This window comes from Heterodontus francisci, chromosome 9 (genome assembly GCF_036365525.1).
Source record: "Heterodontus francisci isolate sHetFra1 chromosome 9, sHetFra1.hap1, whole genome shotgun sequence".
Taxonomy (NCBI): Eukaryota; Metazoa; Chordata; class Chondrichthyes; order Heterodontiformes; family Heterodontidae; genus Heterodontus; species Heterodontus francisci.
The window spans coordinates 32,763,204-32,786,871 of NC_090379.1; the positions used below are offsets into that span (position 1 = coordinate 32,763,204).

Here is a 23,668-nt window from a genome sequence, read left to right on the forward strand (position 1 = left end):
TTTCAGAGGAAAGGACCCCGTGTAAAATATTAAAGTGTCTTTTTAACTCGAGATGTTGGCAGATCTATTTTTGTCTTTTAAACTCAATTCAAGTAATGACCACAAACAACTCAATATTCCTCCTTCCTTTTAATGCCATCGTGCAAATCCCTTGACTGAATGGCAACCTTGCAACCCCGCTCAAATCTCTATCTGTTTACAAGGACTCAGCGAAGGGACAACCCTTTCATTCTCTCCTATTGTAGGGTTGCTTAGCAACAGAAACTGTAGCAGTTGCAGCGTTAAGTTGGCGATGTAGCGCCTCTAGGCCGAGTGGTGGCGATGTCGCTGGCGGCTCGCCCCCGAACCCTCGGTGGCTCTTCTTGGCCAATGAGAGGGGCAAGGACCAGCTTTCTCAGCAACGGAGTTTCCGATTGGTTGGACTGTTTGAGAGCGCGGTCCAGTGAGGTGGTAGTTTGGACGGCAGTGTGTGTGTTGGGGAGGTGAGAGATGGGGGGGGGAGGGAGGGAGTGGGGGCAAAGCGAGAATTGGATCGGTTTGTGCTGAGAAAGGGTTAGTTTGCCTCGTGATTTATTGAAGGAAAAGGGCTGGATCCGGGCCTGGCCGAGGCCGAGGAGGTAGGGAGAGCTGGAAGGGTAAAAGTCTGCGGCCGGAGTCGGCTTTGAACCCCAGAAACTTGGCTGGAAGGAGCAGCAGCGGCAGCAAAGACGGAGAAAGTTCAGGTAAAAGCGGCCGCGCTGGCTGAAGAGGGAGCCCGGGCCCCCCGGTGACGGACAGCTCCCACCACCGATTGGACACACTCTTGTGTGTGGGTTTATTTTTAATTGTTTGTGGCGCCGTGAATGTGTCTGAGTCCGGGGAGGGGGGAGTGGAGGCACTTTGGCGTTTCATGTAGATCCTCCGCTCCTAACTGCTAGTTTAGAGGCGAGAGCTTGGCGCCGTCAGCCGCTTCCGACATTTCACTGTGAACAAATCACTTTTCTTTGTAAGGTTAAAGAGAAAAAAAGTCGACAGTTTATAACAATGGAATATATACGACTGGTCGCTGACATTTTCCCCCCCCCCCCCCCCCCCACCCACCACACACACACACACACACACACACACACACTAGATATATTTCACTGTTAGTGACAGATTCTGTGGCATGTAGGCTGCAACCGGGGTGCAAACTGAGTAATAAGTATTAGTCATCTCACATTTTCTGCATTTTTCACTGGGTGAGTTGTGTCAAGATGGGCGTTTTTATGGCGTCTACCCTCCCCTCATTCTACACCCCCCTCAAAGAGATGATATCTGTTTTTCTGTCTCGACACAGTACAGAATACATATACTCACTCTTGCCATCAGTGCAGATATTAATGTTAATAGAATCATTAGAAAATACAGATGAGATCGTGTAATTGATGTTCTGGAATTAAAATGCTGATATTTCGATGGATTTATTTTGTTTCTTGGATACTTGGAGTTTGTTCAAGTTTATGGGCTAGAAAAGGCCTTTAGATCCTGGAGGATATAAATAGCACTACGTTTGTGCTCTTGCATGGGGATTATTACCCATTTAAATATAAATACAGTATTTTTTTTAACGTGACCTGCCAGTGGTTGGAATGTCTAAATCAGGGTTGTGGTGTTCTTAAGGTGGACCCTTGTGATTCCTTGGGGTGCTAGGACAGTTATCATTTGTGAAATGGTTTTATGCTTGCTTGACCTCTTTTTGAATTTGTAGTAGGTATTATCTTCGAATATGAAGAGCCAGAGCAACATCAAACTGTTAGAATAAATATTTGAAGTAAAGATTCCATGAGTGTTGTATGCTGCATTGTGTTATAGTACTTAATTGGCCATTCTTCAAACTGAGCAGTTGCTAAGCTATTTGATTGGATGATCACAATTGAGTGTTTTCCCCCTGTGCTCACTTGCCATCTATGTCAGTATATTTTCATCATGGGGTTATAGGATAGTGATCAGGAATGGAAGCTCCTGAGCAGTGCTTTGGCCAATTGTGGAACTTGCAACAGAGAAGGCTGAGGGGAGATCTGATTGAAATGTACAAAATTCTGAGGGGCCTGGATAGAGTGGATGTGAAGGGCCTATTTATATTCGTAGAGAGGTCAGTGACTCTGGGGCATAGGTTTAGTTTTTTTAGTTTTTTATTTAGTTTTAGAGATACAGCACTGAAACAGGCCCTTCGGCCCACCGAGTCTGTGCCGACCATCAACCACCCATTTATACAAATCCTACACTAATCCCATATTCCTACCACATCCCCACCTGTCCCTATATTTCCCTACCACCTACCTATACTAGGGGCAATTTATAATGGCCAATTTACCTATCCACCTGCAAGTCTTTGGCATGTGGGAGGAAACCCACGCGGACACAGGGAGAACTTGCAAACTCCACACAGGCAGTACCCAGAATTGAACCCGGGTCGCTGGACCTGTGAGGCTGCGGTGCTAACCACTGCGCCACTGTGCCGCCCAGTGAGATTGATTAAAGAGATTGGTAGAAAGATTAGAGGGGAGATGAGGAAAACCTTTTTCACCCAGAGGTGTTATGGGTCTGGAACTCTGCCTGAAAGGGTGGTAGAGGCAGAAACCCTCAATTCGTTTAAAAGATGTCTGATTCAGCACCTCAAGTGCCATAACCTGCAGGGCCATGGACCAAATGCTACAAGGTAGGATTAGACTGGGTGATTCTTTTTGGCTGGTGCAGACACAAAGGGCCAAGTGGCCTCTTTCTGTGCCATAAACTTTCTATGATTCTATGAACTGACCCCAGCTGAGATAATTCAGTTTAATACATACCAGGGACCGTTTTGGTTTGAATGTGTTCAATGCTACATTAGGCCATGTGTTTACTTGAGCATTTGGGAAGATTTTTAAAAGATCTTCTCAAGTTGCATGTCAGTTCTCCATCATGAGTGTCATCATCTCTCAGCTGTCTGCTCTTGCCAATTTACAGAAGCTTTAATCAGAGGTGTGTTAGAGTATTCTGAGATGACTCACCGCCACCTCCTTTTGCTTTTTACGGGCAGAGAAATGCATGCATGATGGAGATTAAGACCTTGTGTGAGTGATTCTAGAGAGGCAGCAGTGTTTGTGTATGATGTACATGTAGAGTATATATATAATATATATGTCTATTACTTTCTGTTTACAAACCTTGTAACAATTTTAGGTAATTCTTTTGTCAACATTTACTATTTTAAATTGCTATGTCAACATATTCATTTTTGCTGTGTCAGTTGTCACAATGTAATTGTATGCTGTGACCATTTGGCTTTGTGAAATCATAGAATGATGCAGCACAGATGGGGGGCCATTTGGCCTTTTATGCTTTTGTTGGCTCTTTGGAAGAACTATCTAATTAGTCCTATTCCCCTGATCTTTCCCATAGCCCTGCACATCTTTTTCCCTTCAAGTATTTATCCAATTCTTTTTTTGAAAATTATTATTGCATCAGCTTCTTGCTGCATAAAATAATTCCCCTTTGTCTCGCTTTTTTTTTAAGCTATGTCCTCTGGTTGCTGACCCTTCCACCACTGGATGCAGTTTCCCCTTAGTTACTTGATCAAAATCCTTCATGATTTTGAACACCTATTAAATCATGGTCATGCAGGATGTAAGTTAGCCAGGTTATTTTATAATGCCCAAGTTTCTAAATTCAGACTCTTTAATTTGAATTGTAAAAGGGATGACCTTTTTTTCTTTTTGGATGCAGACATATATACAACATAATCACTGTGCTGACTGAAGAAGTTTTAAGCCCATAAATGCACAGGCAAAAATGGACAACTTTGCTAACTCACTTAAGCTCATTCATTACCCATTCCCACAAGGCTGCTAAGATTAAAAATATTATTCGTTAAATTTTTTATCGTGAGTGCATTTAGTGAAAAGCTCATTTGAGCAGGTTACAATTAAAAGATTTAAAAGTTAAAAATATAAAATCAAATATAGGCATTTGGTGTTCTGAAACCATAAAATATGCCTCTGGTAACCTGAATGTATATTTTCATTAAAGAGTTATTTGATTCCTTTTAAATGGGAAAGGAGTCAAAATTCCAAATTTCCATACAAGTTTTAGTCTCAGAACTTTTGGTGCTTTCTGTTGGAATGAAATCTGATTGTGGCCAAAATATGCCTGTTACAAGGAGTCCTTTTTTTCCCCTCTCTCAAACATGCTTGTGAGCGTCAGAATTTTTTTATTCTCACGGGTTGCATGTGTTGCTGGCCAACAACGTACCCTCTAAATTTTTTTAGCGGCTGCGCATGCACAGTAACTTAAAGGGGCTGACTTGTGCACGGGGGCTTTCAGGTTGCCGCGCAGCTTAGAGGGAACATTGCTGGAAAGGCCAGCATTTCTTGGCCGTCCCTAATTGCCTTTTGAAAAGGAGGTGGTGAGCTGCTGCTTTGAACCACTGTAGTCAGCGTGTTGTAGATGCACCCACAGTGCTGTTAGGTAAGGACTTCCAGAATTTTGACTCAATGATGATGAAGGAATGGCAACACAAGAAATAGGAGCAGGTCTAGACTATATGGCCCATCGAGCCTGCTCTGCCATTCAGTACGATCATGGCTGATCTTAGGCTGCAACTCCACTTTCCTGCCCGCTCGCCATGTCCCTTGATTCTTCGAGAAACCAAAACGTCTGTCTATCCCAGCCTTAAATGTATTCAGTGATGGAGCATCCACAGCCCTCTGGGGTAGAGAATTCCAAAGATTCACAACCCTTCGAGTGAAGTAATTTCTCCTCATCTCAGTCCTCAATGATCGGCCCCTTATCCTGAGACTCTGCCCCCCATGGAGCTAATGCTTTTGCAACACATCCTTTCAAAATGGAAACTTGCGTATTTAGCTTTGGATGGGATTAAATATATTAAATTAAACTATAGCATCCAGTACCAATTGTTAATCAGTGCAATTATGGAAACTGATGTTATATTTACTGATTGTAATATCAGTGGGCATGTGTATATAACACTTCTGCAAATGGCCCTAATATTTGCAGTGAGAGAGAGGGGTGACTATCATTGGCCGGGAAACCCAGAATGTTGGAAACGTGGAGGTCCTGCCAAATTTAACGTCAGGATCTCATTTAAACTTTATCACTCTGCTGCCCAGCAGCTGGCCAGATTGAAGGCAGGTGGGGACCCTATGATCGCTGGCAATGGAAAAAACTGAGTGTCATTGCTAGGTCAGCTCAGATTGCAAGAGGTTAGGATGAAGGGCTAGGGATTGGAAGCACTTCTGCTCATGGTCCACATGCAGTGCTGGAAAAGCACTTGCCTGCTACAGCTGATACTTCTCCTTTTTGAAAAAAATCTAAAGGATGTATGCTGATTTAAATATATTAACGGCCCACTTCTCTGGGAGCAGGTTACTCATCTAGCCCCAAAACTGCCCCGGTTTAGTCCGAAATGAGGCACGTTTGTGACTGGTTCGGGTTGGGTTTCCCTTTTTAAGAATTTAACTCCCACCCTTTCCTGCCTGTACTGGGGGATTAAAATTCCTTCAATGTCTCTTTTTCATGCTGTACCTTCCATACATGGAGCTCCATTATCAGCAACTGGAGACTCCATTAGTTGTCACTCAATGATCATCTAATGTGCCCACAACAAAGCTCTCTGTGCCAGTGGGGGAGGATAATAACATAATGGAATAGTACAGTACAGAAGGACTCCATAACTCCATATGGGAGATTGTCAATTATCTTCACTGTTCCTTTTTTTTTGTCCTTGTAATTCCTGAATTTTAGCGTTATAAATATTCCTCGGGATTTTGAGATCTGATTTTTCCCTCCTAATTTTTTCCTGTGTCTTGCCACTAGAATTATAACCACCAAAAAATGATTTTAACTCAGCAGTTACTGACTTTAATGTTCTTGTGCATAATTCTTCTCTGTACCCGAACAGATGAACCTTGATAGCTTGATCCTAACTTCATAAAATTGTAAGCTTTAGTACGGGCTTGCTCTTGCCGTTTCAGTTTCTGACCACAATGTTTTGAATGTTTTTCTTTTAAGAAGCCTTTTAAAAACTTCCCTGGGTATTAGAAAAATAGTCATTAAGAAGTTTGATTTATTAGGACAAGAATGCTTTTGAAGCTGTTTTTTCAGGATGTTTCCGATGCCTTTACATAGGTTTCTTGTTCAAGAGAACATAACTGATGGAACCCAAACTTGTGTGTGCATGTGTATATTGTATAATCTTTGAGTATTGTTCCCAGAACTTAATTTCATTGTCATTTTATTTTCCCCACTGTATAAATTTGAGATTGAATGTTGCATTTAATAGTAACATTAGATTTTATTTCCGCTTGTGCAAAATCCCAGTCGAGGGCATTCTTACTGACTAAATGCTTTCCTGTATTCACTGTCAGCAATTTATTTGAAACCATTAACGGCAATTACCTTTTTAAAACTTTATTGTGGTTCAGTTGCAGTGTTTAAATATTTAGCATCTTGTCGATGCCTTTTATTGCAAATAGAGTTCATGGTAATGTAAGTGAGTGATGGACACCCCTGGCAGATTATGCTGGGAGAATTTGCTGGTGGGGTTGGGGGGGTGGTGTGGGGCAAAGAAAGTGATAAGACAGTTATGCTTCAGTGCTTCCGTCTTTGGGCTATTTTATTGTTGCTCTGTTCCTTCATTGGTCTTTGATTTGTGTGTTAGTGCAATGGCTGTGCACTTGTGGATTTGTTTACCAATAGCTAGGATTGGAGATCAAATTCTAAATTTGTCCTGGTCCCTCCTGTTTCGTGTGGACTGATAATTGGTTTGGAATGTCACCACAAGAGCAGCCCTTCCTTCTTGTTTGAACAAGAGGCACACCACACACATTCTGTCTGATCCAAAATCCAAAAGTTTAAAAAAAAAGTAATTAAAATTCCCTGTGGTTTAATAAGGTAGTCAGTTCCGTTGAGATGGTGTGCTAATTTTTTTTATCCTAAGCCATTTTTCTTATCTGCCACTTCACAATGGATGGGGAAGAATTTCCATCTGATCCTATTTCATAGGGATACACAGAGTTTGGAGAAAGCCTGGAAATTTACCCATGTTTGGGCATAATGGAGGTGTCCAGGAGATAGCATTTTGGTTCGGGTATGTGGTTCCCAACACTAAATTTTCGCTTGGGTGTACATTGCCCATAGAACTGGATTTTTGGACATAGCCAAATGATGTACAGAATTGTCAGGTACCAAGATCTTGAGGTCCCATACAGCAGCAAATTAGGTAAATGGTCACTTAATGTGTTGAAGATGTCATTTGAGGAAGGAATTTTAGTCGGGATTCCAGGAGAATTCTCTGCTTCAAATAGTGCCACCTGACCAGGCAGACTGGCCTTAGTATATCTGATATCTGATCTGAAAGATGGCACCTTAGACACTGCCCCTATACTGCACTCAAGCGTAAGCCAAGATTGTGCTGCAGTCCTGGAGTGGAATGAAAACCAGCAGCGGAGCCAAGCTGGTAAATAACTAAACCAGCAACAATGTAAAATACTGTTCTGAGTTGTCTCATTATCATTAAATTCACAAACCACCCGATGTATTTTGTCTTCTATTATCAGCCTTGTATTCTAATGGCAGGAACACATCACTGTGATTTTACTTTCTTTCACTGACTTCTTTAAAAAAAAAAATCAGATTTCAATTACAGTTCAGTTAAGGATGGGACAGCATGTTGATGTTCAAGTACATTGTGCAGTGGAGTGGTGCGTCAGAGTTGCACCCATGATTCCCCTGTCGCGTTAGAAAGCTCAGACCTCTAGTTGCTGTTCCGCATCTTGTAACAGCTGTCTTCATCGCTGTTGAAGTGAACAGTTGCATGTCTGAACTCTTGAGTATGAGAACTGAAGAGAAATGGACATGGGAAATGCAAACTTTGCAAGAACAATGCTTCTCGATTATTCCAAGCATCATTTTGCCTCGTCAAGCACTACTTAAAGTGCATCAAAAGCCACCTGTTGGGAGATGTTGGAAATGAGCTTGTCAACTGGAAAAGACCATTTGGGGTAAAATGTCTCATTTGTCTTTTGGCTGATCCCATGGCAGCATGTTGTTTTAAAAAGTACAGTACCTGCTGTGACTGCTGAAGATGGACCTGCCAGATAACATGCAGCAGGGAGATATGACATAACAGATCACTACACTTTTTTGATGACTGAAGCTTTTGTGGAGACATTAAATGGTGTCAAGGGTGAGAGAAGAGGAAGGAAGAAAAGCATCTTGGATTAGAAGGATGAGTGATGTAGTTGAAAAGAGAGGGGGAGGGTGGAGGTACCAGCATTGATTTAAGTCATGAAATACCTGCTTCTCTCTCCACAGATGCTGCCAGACCTGCTGAGTGTTTCTTGCATTTCCTGTTTTTATTTCAGATTTTCAGCATCTGCAGTATTTTGCTTTTATTTATAAATTTTGCTCAACTTTGTCCGATACTAAATTATACTCAATTTGCTTTCGATATGTGAGCCTCTATCAGTTCAGGGCAATCTGAATTTTGGTAAATGATTTAACTCTAGCATGTTTTTTTTAGATATAAAGAATTGAGAAAAATTGCTTTAAGTTCGACTAATTGAGTATCTCCTATTTCTTTGCATTTCCAGTGTCGAGTTGAAGGATTATATCGGATAATTGGCATCCAATATAGCCATTTGTTGATTTAAAAGCATTGTATGGCTACTATGGATGAACTTGCCATCATATTTGAGTTGAAAGATTCTACTGTGCTTCTGATTAGTCTTGATGTGTTTTCATTTGGGGATAGCTGTGAAGTCTTGAAAGAATTTAGATTTTGCAATCATAATAGTGGGTTATGTTGACAGGCTCTTCACCATATAAATCTTGTGGGATCTTAGGGTGAAGGAGAAGAAATCAACAAAATGACCAGATAATTGATTTTTAGAGTCCACACAATCTGATCCAGAGCCCCAGCAACTGTTAGTCTGACTAGTGCTGAAATCTGATCACTTGCAGTAATCACTCATAAATGTTTACAGATAAACATTTACTGGTCAGGTCAAAGTTATCACTGTTTTGTTGCTGATCATAATATGTATTAGGCAAGTAAGTCATGTTAATAAATATTGCACAGAAGTGTTGTGCTACTGTCCCATTACAGTAACAGGGAATTACAGCAATCCTCAAGTTTACATGGTAGAAAAAATGGGTAGGATGACTCGCAGCTCATATTTATAGTTGTTTACTTTTCTGATAATTTCCTGGACTATCAAAATAACTATGTCTGAGATGTATATGTTTTATGGATCTAATTCTGTGATTGCAACAAAACTAAAATAACTTGGGTGGTGGGGGATTAAAATGTAGCTTATTTTTTTTAAAAAACTTTTTTAAGCTCGCTAAGAGCAAACAATCCATGAAGCCGTGGCTTCTACAAAATTCTATTGAGGGTGAGAATCTGTCCCCGTCCGTGTATGAAATAAGCTGGATTGCTATCCAGCTGTCTTTTGCTTGCTTACATTCTACAGTATGTCTCAAATTCCCAGTGCAGTCAGGTGGCTGACTATGTTCCCCGTCTTGAAATCTGACAAAACTTGAAGGCAGGAAAGATATGTAAGATTCATTCTTCTGTATTAAGAAATGTCAAGATTGATATTATTGCCATCTGGAAGATCTTGCCAGTGTGATCTACAGATATATATTTCCAATAGTTTTTGGGATGTTTCAAGACAGCAATACCTTGTTGTTCCAGTGTTGGTGCTTAAGCTTTGTTCTCACAGTTTGACATCTTCACAGACCCTATAACTGCTTTATAACAGTTCTGTAATCCATTAATGGTTGTACAAAAAATTTATCATTTTCATTGAAAAAATTGTTTTAAACCAGCAGGTATGTTTCAGGCCTTTGGCATTTTACTAAACTTTGGTCCAGAGGCTGGGATATTTTTTGTATTGTGTAGTAAGTTATATTAAATAACTTTTTTCCATCATTACTGAGAGAAAAGAAGTATGAAGAATTTGTTTCCCTATTAGGACTACAAGATATTTAGGATTGCACAATTATATATGCGTTCATTTTGCCAGCTGTACAAATAGATTAGCATTTTTAAATTGTAGCTATTTTTCCTCCAGTTCCCTGTTTCTGTATCTGTTGCAAATTACTGAAAGTAGCCAGGGTATTGAAGTTTCATATGTTTGATAGGTTCTAAGCTATTTGAGAAAAACATTGAGGTAGCTGAAATATTCTGTGACAGAACATGAAATGCAGTTATTTTCTATGAGCACTTTTTAATGTTTATACTTATTGGAATGTTTGTAAACAGTGTAATTTGTATAAGATTTGTATATGGTTGTAAAATTCAAATGTAAAACATAAGGATTAACTTGAAAATGTTTTGAGAATTTACAACTTGAAGAATTTGGATTGAACCTAACACCTTCACAATTGGGTCACAGATTTCTCAAGTTGCCCAGGCTGGGGTCTAATACTATTTTCATTTGAGAAGAAATATTTGTTAGTGGGTTTTTCATAATTGCCGTTTGGAATTTAGTGGAGACATTCTTGAGTAAGGCATGCCCATTTCTGCTTTGTCTTCGGTTCTTTTAGATGCTTATTTCTCTACAAGAGTAAATTGATTTCCATCTCTATCCCAGTTTCACTAGATATTGTAGCTCTCTATAAATTATTAAAAAGAAACATGAAAGGGATGCTGAGGACTTCAGAAGTTTCTCTTGAATCTGTATATTATCTTGTTTTGTTCTGCCATTAATAACTCAATGATTGAGACTATATCTTTTCCTTGAGATCTGGCTGGTGGAATGAGAATATTTTCTAAACAGCCAGATGTGTGGATATCAGGAAATCTTCAGAAGTACTGAAGATGTCCCAGCAGATGTGGAGAGTCATGATGTTGGGCAGGTAAATTTTTGCTATTTTGAACTATTAAAGTAGTTTTTATTACAACGTTGAACTGTGGAATAGCCAATAAGGACAAGCATGAATGCTTACTTAAGGTTGAGGAAGCAAGGATCGGACAGGGCTCCAGAGGGTTGCAAGGTAGCCCGGAAGGAACTGAAGAATGGACTTAGGAGAGCTAGAAGGGGACATGAAAAAGTCTTGGCGGGTAGGATTAAGGAAAATCCGAGGACAGCGTGAAACAGGCTGATATGCTCGAACAGGTTGATGTTAAGAAGGAGGATGTGCTGGAAATTTTGAAAGACATGAGGACAGATAAGTCCCTGGGGCCAGACGGGATATACCCAAGGTTATTACGGAAAGCAAGGGAAGAGATTGCCGCGCCTTTGGCGATGATCTTTGCGTCCTCACTGTCCACTGGAGTAGTACCAGATGATTGGAGGGTGGCAAATGTTATTCCCTTGTTCAAGAAAGGGAATAGGGATAACCCTGGGAACTACAGACCAGTTAGTCTTACGTCGGTGGTGGGCAAATTATTGGAGAGGATTCTGAGAGACAGGATTTATGATTATTTGGAAAAGCATAGTTTGATTAGAGATAGTCAGCATGGCTTTGTGAGGGGCAGGTCATGCCTCACAAGCCTTATTGAATTCTTTGAAGATGTGACAAAACACATTGATGAAGGAAGAGCAGTGGATGTGGTGTATATGGATTTTAGCAAGGCGTTTGATAAGGTTCCCCATGGTAGGCTCATTCAGAAAGTAAGGAGGCATGGGATACAGGGAAATTTGGCTGGCTGGATACAGAATTGGCTGGCCCATAGAAGACAGAGGGTGGTAGCAGATGGAAAGTATTCAGCCTGGAGCTCGGTGACCAGTGGTGTTCTGCAGGGATCTGTTCTGGGAGCTCTGCTCTTTGTGAATTTTATAAGTGACTTGGATGATGAAGTGGAAGGCTGGGTTAGTAAGTTTGCCGATGACACAAAGATTGCTGGAGTTGTGGATAGTGTGGAGGGCTGTTGTAGGTTGCAACGGGACATTGACAGGATGCAGAGCTGGACTGAGAAGTGGCAGCTGGAGTTCAACCTGGAAAAGTGTGAAGTGATTCATTTTGGAAGGTTGAATTTGAATGCAGAATACAGGCTTAAAGACAGGATTCTTGGCAGTGTGGAGGAACAGAGGGATCTTGGGGTCCACGTCCATAGATCGCTCAAAGTTGCCACCCAAGTTGATAGGGTTGTTAAGAAGGCCTATGGGATGTTGGCTTTCATTAACAAGGGGATTGAGTTTAAGAGCCGCGGGGTTATGCTGCAGCTCTATAAAGCCCTGGTTAGACCACACTTGGAATACTGTGTTCAGTTCTGGTCGCCTCATTATAGGAAGGATGTGGAAGCTTTAGAGAGGGTGCAGAGGAGATTTACCAGGATGCTGCCTGGACTGGAGGGCATGTCCTACGAAGAAAGATTGAGGGAGCTAGGGCTTTTCTCATTGGAGCGAAGAAGGATGAGAGGTGACTTGATAGAGGGGTACAAGATGATGAGAGGCATAGATAGAGTGGATAGTCAGAGACTTTTTCCCAGGGTGGAAAGGGCTATCACCAGGGGGCATAATTTTAAGGTGATTGGAGGAAGGTTTAGGGGTGATGTCAGAGATAGGTTCTTTACACAGAGAGTGGTGGGTGCGTGGAATGCGCTGCCAGCGGTGGTAGTAGAAGCAGATAGATTAGGGACATTTAAGCGACTCTTGGATAGGTACATGGATGATAGTAGAATGAAGGGTATGTAGGTAGTTTGATCTTAGAGTAGGTTAAAGGTTCGGCACAACATCGTGGGCTGAAGGGCCTGTACTGTGCTGTACTGTTCTATGTTCAAACTTCAGGGAAATTGAGCAAATTTGGAACTTTTACTAATTCTATATGACTTCTATCTCTGGAATTATTTTAAAATTTAAAAAAAATCAATGGTTCAAAACTGATGCAAAATTCAGGCAACGGCACTCTAACATCTGGTATGTGATTTGTTTGTAGACAATCTGTGGTTTCTGGATAAAGTCAATCCTTTGTACCTGTGTTCCTTTATCCTACATCCACAATTTAATATGTAGTGGTATTCCACATTTAACCTTTTCTCATACCATTGACTCCGTTCCAAGTTAAAATTCAAACGTCTCCAGTTTTTCCTCCATTCAGGCCCCTGACATATGCGATCAACTTCATGGTTCTTCTCTACGCTGCCTTCAATGATTGACTCTTTCCTTTGTTTCTCAGCAACCAGAATTGGGCACACAACTACAAGTGTGGTCTGACCAGAGTAGTGTAGTTTTACCATGGCTTCCTTTAACTTGTATTCTCATATCTTGACCATGTTATTCAGCATTCTATTGGGTTTAATTGCCACTCTGCATTGGCTGAATATGTTGAGTCTATTAATACATTTAAGCTCCTATCTTGTGCCTACCCACTTTTTTTTCATGTTTGTGCTTTGGGCTAGGGCTGTTCATTTTTCTGTCAATTAACACCTTCTGTGCACTAACGCTTTGTCTTTCAGCACACCATTAACATACCGTTTGCCTTCGTTCCATGACCTTCTGGTCACTTATTCTCTGTGACCCTCTGTCCTATCAGCACCTTCCCTTTTGTTATCTCTTGCCACACCCCCTGCTTTATTTGCTTAAAATCTATTACATTTCTAACATTTGTCAGTTCTGATGAAGGGTCACTGACCTGAAATGTTAACTCTGCTTCTCTCTCCACAGATGCAGCCAGACCTGCTGAGTATTTCCATCATTTCTTGTTTTTATTTAAGCTTCAACCGTGGCTGTTTCAACACCATTTATGAAATATGCATGTTGCCCATTTTTCTTTCCTATGTTCAATACTTTACACTTGGGTTCATTAAATTTCATCTGGCATTGTTTGGCCTACTAGCATTTATTTTTATCCAATTCTGTAGTTTCTGGGCTGCTGCCTTTGATTCCACTGCCCCTCCTAGTTTAGTATTATCTGCAAATTTAACTAAGTTGTGTTGAGTTGCAGAATCTCACATCATTGATGTGACTTAGAGAATGTGGTGGTCTGAATGTTGAGGTCTAGGGCACTTCATCTGTTACAGTTGTGGTAAATCCTAAACTCATTAGGACTGAGTTTGTAATACACAGCTTTGCTCAGTTAATTCTTTAAAAGAAAATTCTAAAAGCCTGAAACACCCACATTTTAATAAAAGTCCGTAAACTGAAATCATGCAGTATATTTGAAATTTTTACACCTAAATGAATTTCTCATCCCTTTTGCAATGCATTAATTTGTGTCATCGTTTCCAGCAACATGAATGATATTTGCACTTGTGCCAACCTAGAAAACTAGAAAAAACTCTTACAGACTCCAAAAGCTGACAACTGCAAAAGGTAGACACAGAATGAGTTGGGTTGAGTGCAGTGGGACACTGATTTTTCATAAGCTAGGCTATACGTATTTACAACATTCAATCTCTTATTGCAGTACGCAGAGTACAGTTGTTGACAGTGATGGTTTTAGAAATCACTGAAGGTGGATGTGAATGATGATAAACCTGAGAATTATTTTTGATGGAAGCTATCTGAGGAGTTGTGAATGGAGGTAAACCTGGTAGAATTGTCAACAAACAGCTCCACTTTTAACATTGTGATGGACAGGTCATCATTGAAGCAGCTGAAGATGGTTGGGCTGGGTAGATTTAAACAGTAGGATGAGAATTTTAAATTGGAGCTGTTGATGAACTGGGACCCAATGTAGGTCACTGAAGACAGTGGTGATAGGTGAGCAGGGTTTGATGCACGACAATTTTTTACTTGAATGAGCTGAAGTTAATGGAAGGAGGAGGATGAGAGGCTGGACAGAAGAGCATGGGAATTTGGAAAGAAAGACTGTGTGTATCACGCTTTAATCACAGAATGGCTAAGGTAAGAGTGGAGACTGGCAGTGTAATGGAGTGGAAATAGGCAGACTTTGTTATGGAGGATATTTCGGGTCAGAAACTCAGCTCAGTGTTAAATAAGATGCCAAAGCTCCAGGCAATCCAGTGTGAGATACTGCCTAGGGAGGTGGATGAAATCTGTGCCTAATGTACAGAGTTTGTGGTGGAGGCTAAAAGCAATGGCATTGATCTTTCCAATATTCAGCTGGAAGAAATTGTAGCTCATTGAAGACTTGATGTTACACAAGCAGCCTAACAACAGAGAGGTTCGAGAGAAGTGAAGTAGAGCTGGATGTTATTAGCGGACATGGATATACACCCCATTTTGTGGCTGATGTTAACAGTGGGTAGCATGTAGATGAGGAAGCCACCCGCAGGTATTTATGGAACTCTAGCGGTAGTGGTGCAGGAATGTGACAACATCTCATTGTTCAAGATGCTCTGGCTATGAATGGATAGGGAGGAATGGAACCAGGTGATGACCATTCCATTTGGCTGAATGACGAGGAGAGTCATTGGAGGATGATGTTGTGGTCAACTGTCAAAGCATGCAGAGAGGTCAAGAAGAGATAACGCACCACAGAAAATGTCATTTGGAACTTCGGGACATTTCAATGCTGTGCATGGGTGTGAGGCAGAAACCTGATTGAGGAGTTTCAAACATGGAGCTGTGGAAAAAATAGACATGGAGTGGAGGGTTGGAGATGGGGTGGGAGCTTACAAGGGCAAAGGGGAAAAATATAGATTTTTTTTTTTTAGGTGGTGATTGTTAACTTTGGGAGTGGGGATGGGGGAGTGTAGTAGCTGAGGAGAGGGAACCATTTACAATGTCAGATAGCATGAGTGCAAGGGTGGAAAGTTGGATGTTAGCAGTTTGGTGGAAATGGTTCCAAGGGTGCAGGAAACTAGGCCCATGGACCAGATGAGCTTGGGAAGTGATTGGGGAGAAGTTGGAAAGATACGGCTTCAGGGGTAGGGCATAGGGGTAGTCTAGGAGTCGTTTTGCTTGGGTAAGGCGGAGCAGTAGAGGCAGGTGAACAGATGATCTTAGTCTTGGTGACAAGGGTGAAAATGCTTTAAGGAGGTGGTTAGAGTAGGTTATCTTTGCATGCCAGGCAAATGCTAGAGTAGTGGGTAGAGAACTTGAGGCTTCATTCTTGATGGTGACTGATGACTAAACCAGTTGTGGGCTAGATATGCTTAAGTCTTGCATCCCTTGGACCAGAGGGAACAATAATGGGAGCCGTACCAGGGAGATAATTTGAGCAAGAAATGGTAATTATTTTGCTGGGGCCATTTGTATTAAAGGGGAGTGGTTGAGCAAATCTTTGGTTGCTAAAAATGTCATGTTTGAATGGAGGAGCAAAGGTTAATGAGTTGGTAGTTTAAAAGCGTTTGAGTCACTCGAAGAGTTGAAATTTCCAGAAGTGGACACAGAACAAAATAAGTTTGCAAAGTGCGGGTGGTGAAGGATTCAAAGAAGTGGTCAGAAATAGCCTTGTCAGTGAGATCATGCGAGCAGAGATATCATAGAAAGTGGCAAGGTCTAGGAGATGGCCTAGAACATGTTTGCAATGCAGTATCGGGACTGTGGTGATAGGCTTCCAAACATTATCTTTTGTATCAGGTGACTTGAACCTTTTGAGGGTTTTCCCCTTGACTGCCAGTTGCCTCAGAATCCTTGAAGCTGTACTTGATTGAGTGTTGCCTTGATGCCATGGGCAGTTACGCACTCTACTCTCCTCTGAAATTCAGCCTGGATCTAGGCTGATGATGAAGTCATCTACAGCTGAGTGGCTACGATGGAACCCAGACTGATTTGTTGTTAAACTATTGAGTCTAGCACCTGCCAGTGAATTGCTTTCCAAATAAGTATGTAGAAAAAAGCTTGTGTATGTTCTATCTGTGGCTGTCATGATTCTGAATGAGGCTGTGAAAGCACCAGGCATTCTAGAGACCTTTTGAGGAAATTCACTTGCCCACACGCCTTTATCCACACACTAAGATTGCCTCACAGGAAGGTAAGAATGGTCTGGATATTGCGGTCAGCTGTGAAGGGACAGTACTCTCCACTGCCCCCAAAGATTTAGAAGGCTCGAAAGCAGGGTTGTCCAACATAAGGCCTGCGGGCCAGGATCTGGCCCACCAAATGTTTCCATCCAGTCTGCGGATGTAAACTGTTCCTGGGGCTGTTCTTCATCACTGTGTCTGGAGATTAGAAACTTCCCATTGTCTTCTTTTCACAGAGTGGCCTTTTTAAAAATATCGCACAGTGAGTTTCAAGCTGACCGCTGCTGGCATCGGGAACATCCGTTTTCCAACAGACTCTGTTTTCCGGCGGGTTCTCACTTTTTTTTTAAAAAGCCCGCTGGAAAACCCTGAGTCTGTTGGAAATCAACTGTTCCAGATGTCAGCAGCTGTCGGCTTGAAACTGACAGTGCGATATTTTTAAAATGTACTGATCAGCCATCTGCTGAGCGTCCATTCTCTGCAACTGTGTAAGAGGGGGGGATGGAGGGAGGGGGACAGAGAGAGTGGCGAACACTGAGCAGGCAACACTGAGCGGGAAGTGGGGAACACTAGAAACATGGGTTGGAGAGTCGTGGTGGGGGGAGAGATACAGAGATAAAGTGGGTAGGGAGGGAGACAGAGAGTGCGGGGCCAGGGAGACAGCCATACAGAGAAGGGGAGAGTGAGTGAGTCAGAGTCATTTACTTATGGCACAGAAGGAGGCCATTCTGCCCATCAAGCCCATGCCGTGTCTCCATAGAGCTATGCAGTCAATCCCACTTGCTGGCTTGATCCCCGTAGCCCTGCAAGTCTATTTCTCTCAGGTGGCCATCCAACTTTCTCTTGATGTCATTGATCGTCTCCGCTTCCACCACCCTTGTGGGCAGCAAGTTCCAGGTCTTTGCCACCTGCTGTATAAAAACGTGCTTCCTCATATTTCCCCTACATCTTTTGCACAAAACTTTCAATCTGTGTCTTAGAGTGGAAGGGAGTTGGGGGGAGAGAACAAGACATGCACTGGGGTGGAGGGAAAGAGAGAGATCAAGGTCTCTCCTGAAAGATGGACATCAATCCAGAATACTCTATCACTACATCAAGTGTGCAGAGATTGACTACTTATGCAAGCAAAAATAATGCCACTGAATCCATTTACAATATATTGACGAGAAAGTAAGTCAATAAATTAGTCTTCTCATTTAAAGCATCTTCACAAAAATGCTCATTTGTTGTTGTTTGTATTTGTAAGATACATTTTTAATGCCTTTACCTTTCGAAATTTCCTCACCTGCCCCCCCAGGCTGAGCAAAAATCGTAATGCAGCCCTCCACCCGAAAAGGTTGGACAACCCTGTTCTGAAGTGGCGCTTTTTCTCATCCCAATGTGACTTTGAATCTGGCGCCATCTATAGGTGATCTGCGATGTCTGGCAACACTGAAGTCATCAAGCAGAATACAAAAGAAAAATACTGTGGATGCTGGAAATTTGAAATAAAAACAAAATGCTGGAAATTCTTAGCAGGTCAGGCAGCATCAGTTGAGAGAGAAACAAAGGTGACATTTCAGGTCAATGACTTTTCATGAGAACTGCCTTGAACCGCTGCAGTCTGTGTGGTGTAGGTACACCCGCAGTGTTATGTAGGGAATTCCAGGATTTTGACCCAGCTACAGTGATATTTTTCCAAATCAGGATGACGTATGGCTTGGAGAGGAACTTGGAAGTGGCGTTCCCATGTGCCTGCTGCCCTTGTTCTTCTAGGTAGTAGGTTTGGAAGAAGCCTTGGTGAGTTGCTACAGTGTATATTTTAGATGGTAATTTGAAGTTGAAGGGTGTTAACTTTTTTTTTAAATCATGAAACTTGGAATTTTTCAAAATCTTTTGAAAAATCTGTTTTAGAAACAAGTACAAGTTGTTGGCTCGACCATCTGTTAATTTCTCTAAATTAGTGGCATGCAGCCGATTGACTTCAGTTACGTTCCTTGGAATGAAATATTTTCAGATAAATGATTGAAAGGATTTTTGGGGTTTTGGTTTTAAAAAAAAAAGAGAAGCTTGATGAGCTACAGAGCTGGATTAAGAAGATTTGATAGTTCACAGCTGGCATCATGGGTGCATTTTCATTTCATCTCTTGTTTTCAATGTGCAATCTACAGCAGTGATCAGGAGCACATAATTGAACATGGACTGACTGCTCCTAGAACACTAAGATTGAAAACTAGGATTGCAAATACAGCAGGAGCATTGACTCTTAATGTTACACTTCTGTTTCATTTTTATAGCTGTAAAATTTGATTTTAAGCATCTTAACTTCTGGCTTGACTCGTTCCATGTTAGAGTTAGTTGTTTGCCCTGAGATGACTCAGGTCAGTCCTTCAAACATTTTATTTCAGTTGTTTTGAAACATATTGTTGGAAATATCCAACCTGGTCATTCAGCAGTCAGTTCAAGTTTGCACACCTGAAATATTAACTTGTCTTTCTACAGAAGCTAATGGATCTGTGTATTTCAGCATTTTTGCTTTATATTGTAAGTTTCCAGATTTTCTTTCTGGTTATTTGTACACCGTTGCTTGGGCGTTTTTCTAGTCTTTTCATTTTGTTTGCCTTAAACTGCAACTGATGTTTTGTTTTGGATATTTCCAGAAATGGCTGAACAAGCTGCTGAGATGACAGTTCTGCATCTGATGACTTGCACCCACTTCTGGAATTTGTAGCTGGTGAATTGGTGGCCAGAATGCGGCATTGTTTGACCTGAGACAATGGGTGTTAATGCATCTAACTACCCTCACTCTTTCTCGCAGAGAGCAGGAGGAAATTCACAGGCTCAACAAACATTTATAGGTATGTTGCGTTTATTTATCCCAGATAATATTTTGTGTAACTAATGGATTTTAAAGTTAGTTTAGGATATAGCTCTGGTAGTTTCCTTGATCTGATTGTATTGTGGTGATAGTGCTCCTACAATGATGCAAGATAGGGAATTTTAGTACTGCAGTACATGGTCATAATTTTCAAAACATTGACCATTGATTGGGAAGGTCTCTGGTTCCATCCTTGTTCCTTATTAAACTAGGTTATCTTGGCTAGAATAGCTTGTGGGGAGCTTTGCATGTGCTGTTGGCAGGGTTTAAACTAGTTTGGCAGGGGGATTGGAACCTGCGGGTGAATTCAGGTGGGGCAAAATCAGAAATGGAAATGGAAAGCAGAAAGTTAGTGAATGAGTCAAGAAGGCAGAGGAAATAAAAGTGTTTGGCAGTGCTCAAAGATATGTACTTCAATGCGAGGAGTATAGCAAATAAAGCAGATGAGTGGAGGGCAGAGTTAGAAACGTGGCAGTATGATATCATAGTGATTAAAGAACCATGGCTTAAAGAGGGACAGGAATGGCAGCTCAACATTCCTGGTTACAGGCGAGATCGAGAGGGGAATAAAAGAGGAGTGGGATGGCAATTTTGGTCGAAGAAACAATTGGATATGTGAGGAGGGATGATCTGTTAGAAGGTTCGTCAAATGGGGCCATGTGGATTGAGCCAAGGGACAAAATAGGGGCAGTCACACTATTGGGACTGTGCAATAAACCCCCAAACAGTCAGAGGGAGATAGAATAGCAAATATGTAGGCAAATGTCTGAGGTGCAAAAACAACAGGGCAGTAATAGGGATTTTAATTACCCCAATATTAACTGGGATAGTTTTAGTGTGAAAGGAATGGAGGGAACATAGATCATGAAGTGCATTCAGGAGAACTTTTTTGGCCAGTATGTAGCAAGTCCAACAAGAGAAGGCATGGTTCTGGACTGAGTTTTAGGAAATGAAGCTGGGCAGGTGGATGGAGTGACAGTGGGAGAGCATTTTGGTGATCATGATCATAATGCAGTTAGTTTTAACATAATTATGGAAAAGAACAACGAGAGAACAAGAGTTAAAGTTCTAAATTGGGGTAAAGCCAATTTTACTAAGCTGAGGAGTGATTTAGCAAAAATGGACTGGAAACAGCTACTTAAAGGTAAATCAGTGTCAGAGCAGTAGGAGGCATTCAAAGGGGAAATTCAGGGGGTTCAGAGTAAACATGTTCCCACAAAGAAAAAGGGTGGGACAGCCAAATCTAGAGCCCCCTGAATGTCAAGGAGCATATAGGGTAAGATAAGGCAGAAAAGGAAAGTTTATGTCTGGCACCGAGAACTCAATACTGCAGAAAGCTGAGAGGAGTATAGAAAGTGCAGGGGTGAAATCAAAAAGGAAATTAGGAAAGCAAAGACAGGGCAAGAAAGAATATTGGCAAGCAAAATCAAGGAGAACCCAATGATGCATAAAGAGTAAGAGGATAACTAAGGAAAGAGTAGGGCACATAAAAGACCAAAAAGGTAACCTATATGTAGAGGCGGAAGATGGTGGGTATGGTTCTTAATTAATACTTTGCATCTGTCTTCACAAAAGAGGGGGACGATGCAGGCATTGTAGTTAAGGAGGAGTGTGAAATATGGGATGTGATAAACATAGGGAGAGAGGAGGTATTAAGGGGATTAGCATCCTTGAAAGTGGATAAATCGTCAGGGCCAGATGGAATGTACCCCAGGAAACTAAAAGAAGCAGGGAGGAAATAGTGGATGCTCTGATCATCATTTTCCAATTCTCACTGGATGCAAGTGTTGCGCCGGAGGATTGGAGGACTGCAAATATTGTATCTTTGTTTAAAAAGGGAATGAGGGATAGACTAAATAATTACAGGCTAGTCAGTCTAACCTCAGTAGTAGGCAAGTTATTGGAATCAATTCTGAGGGACAGGATAAACTGTCACTTAGAAAGGCACAGAGTAATCAACGATAATCAGCAGGGATTTGTTGAGGGAAAATCGTGTTTGACTAACTTGATTGAATTTTTTGAAGAAGTAACAAGGAGGATTGATGAGGGCAGCGCAGTTGATGTGGTCTACATGGATTTTAGCAAGGCTTTTGACATGGTCCCACATGGCAGATTGGTTCAAAGTAAAAGCCCATGGGATCCAGGGGAATGTAGCAAACTGGACACAAATTTGGCTCAGTGGCAGGAAACAAAGGGTAATGGTTGATGGGTGTTTTTGCAACTGGAAGGCTGTTGCCTTTGGAGTTCTGCAGGGCTCAGTACCAGGCGCCCTGCTTTTTGTGGTATATATTAATGATTTGGACTTGCATCGAGGGGGCATGATCAAGAAGCTTGCAGATGATGCAAAAATTGGCCCTGTGGTTGATCGTGAGGAGGGAATCTGTAGACTGCAGGAAGATATCAATGAATTTGGTCAGCTGGGCAGAAAAGTGGCAAATGCAATTCAACCTGGAAAAGTGTGAGGTGATGTATTTGGGGAGGTCAAACATGGCAAAGAAATACACATTAAATGGGAGAATACTGAGAGGCGTGGAGGAAGTGAGGAACCTTGGAGTCCATGTCCACAGATCCCTGAAGATAGCAGGACAAGTTGATAAGGTTGTTAAGGCATATGGAATACTTTCCTTCATTAGCCAAGGCATAGAATATAAGAGCAGGGAGGTTATGCTGGAGCTATATAAAACACTAGTTAGGCCACAACTTGAGTATTATGTGCAGTTCTGGTCACCTCATTACAGAATGGATGTAACTGCACTAGAGAGGGTATAGGGGAGATTTATGAGGATGTTGCCAGGTCTGGAAAATTGCATGCTGGGGTTGTTCTCCTTGGAACTGAGGAGGCTGAGGGGAGATTTGATTGAGATGTACAAGGTTGTGAGGGGCCTTGATAGAGTGGATGGGAAAGACCTTAGCAGAGGGATCGGTGACTCGCAGGCATAGATTTAAAGTGATTGGCAGAAGGATTAGAGGGGAGATGAGGAAAAATCTTTTCACCCAGAGGGTGGTAAGGGTCTGGAACTCACTGCCTGAAAGGGTAGTAGAGGCAGAAACCCTCAACTCATTTAAAAGGTGTCTGGATTTGCAGCTGAAGTCCAGTAACGTCCAGGGATACGGACCAAGTGCTAGAAAATGGGATTAGGCTGTGTGGCTGCTTTTTTTTGGCTAGCACAGACATGATGGGCTGAGCAGCCTCCTGTGCTGTAAATTTTTCTACATTTTCTAAATATTCTAAATAACCGGGAAGGAGGAATGTGCAGGATGGGTCTGAGGAGTGGCAGTACGTGAATTGCTCCTTAGGAGAGCTAGTACAGACAATATGGGTCAAATGACCTCTGTGCTGCAACAATTCTATGATTCTACTACAATTTGCCAGGTTTCGTGAGGGGGAGAGAGCTAGGTAGAGTTCTCACTCTTAATCACTATCAGTTGATCTTCCTTGAAGGATGCACTGCCTGAGTGTGGTGGAGGCAGGTTCAATCGAAGCATTCAAAATGGAATTGGACCGTTATCTGAAAAGGAGGAATGTGCAGGGTTACGGGGAGAAGGTGGGGGAATGACATTAGGTGAATTGCTCATTTGGAGAGCCAGTGCAGACACGATGGGCCGAATGGCCTCCTTCTGCGCTGTAACAATTCTGTGATTCTGCATGGACATTTTGTGAGAACAGGATTGGACTTGAGTGTACGATGCATCCCTATGGTTGAAAAACCTGCCAACACTTGCTGATTAAGTGTACATCTCAAAAGTGGGGCTTAGGTGAGGTACTGGGAAGTAAAGGCATCTGTAAAGGCGCCCACACAAAAGAATCTGCTGTCAGGAATAGAGAACAATGGCAAGAGGGTGAAGAGAAACAATGACCTTCGATGAAGTTGCTCATGCATCATGCTGAGATTGTTGACAATCGTTTCAGTCAACAGTAAGGAAAGGTTTGGTAAAATTGACTTGCATTTTGCATTTTTAAAAATCCAACA

General features: G+C 41.8%; 1 protein-coding gene across 7 annotated transcripts in view; it reads left to right on the top strand.

The window, feature by feature from the left end:
* Positions 1 to 492: 492 nt before the first annotated feature.
* btbd7 (BTB (POZ) domain containing 7) overlaps positions 493 to 23,668 on the top strand; it is a 67,629-nt gene continuing 44,453 nt past the window's right edge. For 3 of the 7 annotated variants that reach the window (XM_068038744.1, XM_068038749.1, XM_068038750.1), the window contains exons 1-2: positions 493 to 722; positions 19,480 to 19,677. In XM_068038744.1, coding sequence (XP_067894845.1) covers positions 19,596 to 19,677 — 82 coding nt within the window. In that variant the 5' untranslated portion in view covers positions 493 to 722; positions 19,480 to 19,595. Of the gene's footprint in view, positions 723 to 10,770; positions 10,885 to 18,137; positions 18,620 to 19,321; positions 19,364 to 19,479; positions 19,678 to 23,668 lie in introns of all 7 variants that reach the window. The other 4 variants (XM_068038745.1, XM_068038747.1, XM_068038746.1 and 1 more) reach the window with 4 other exon arrangements.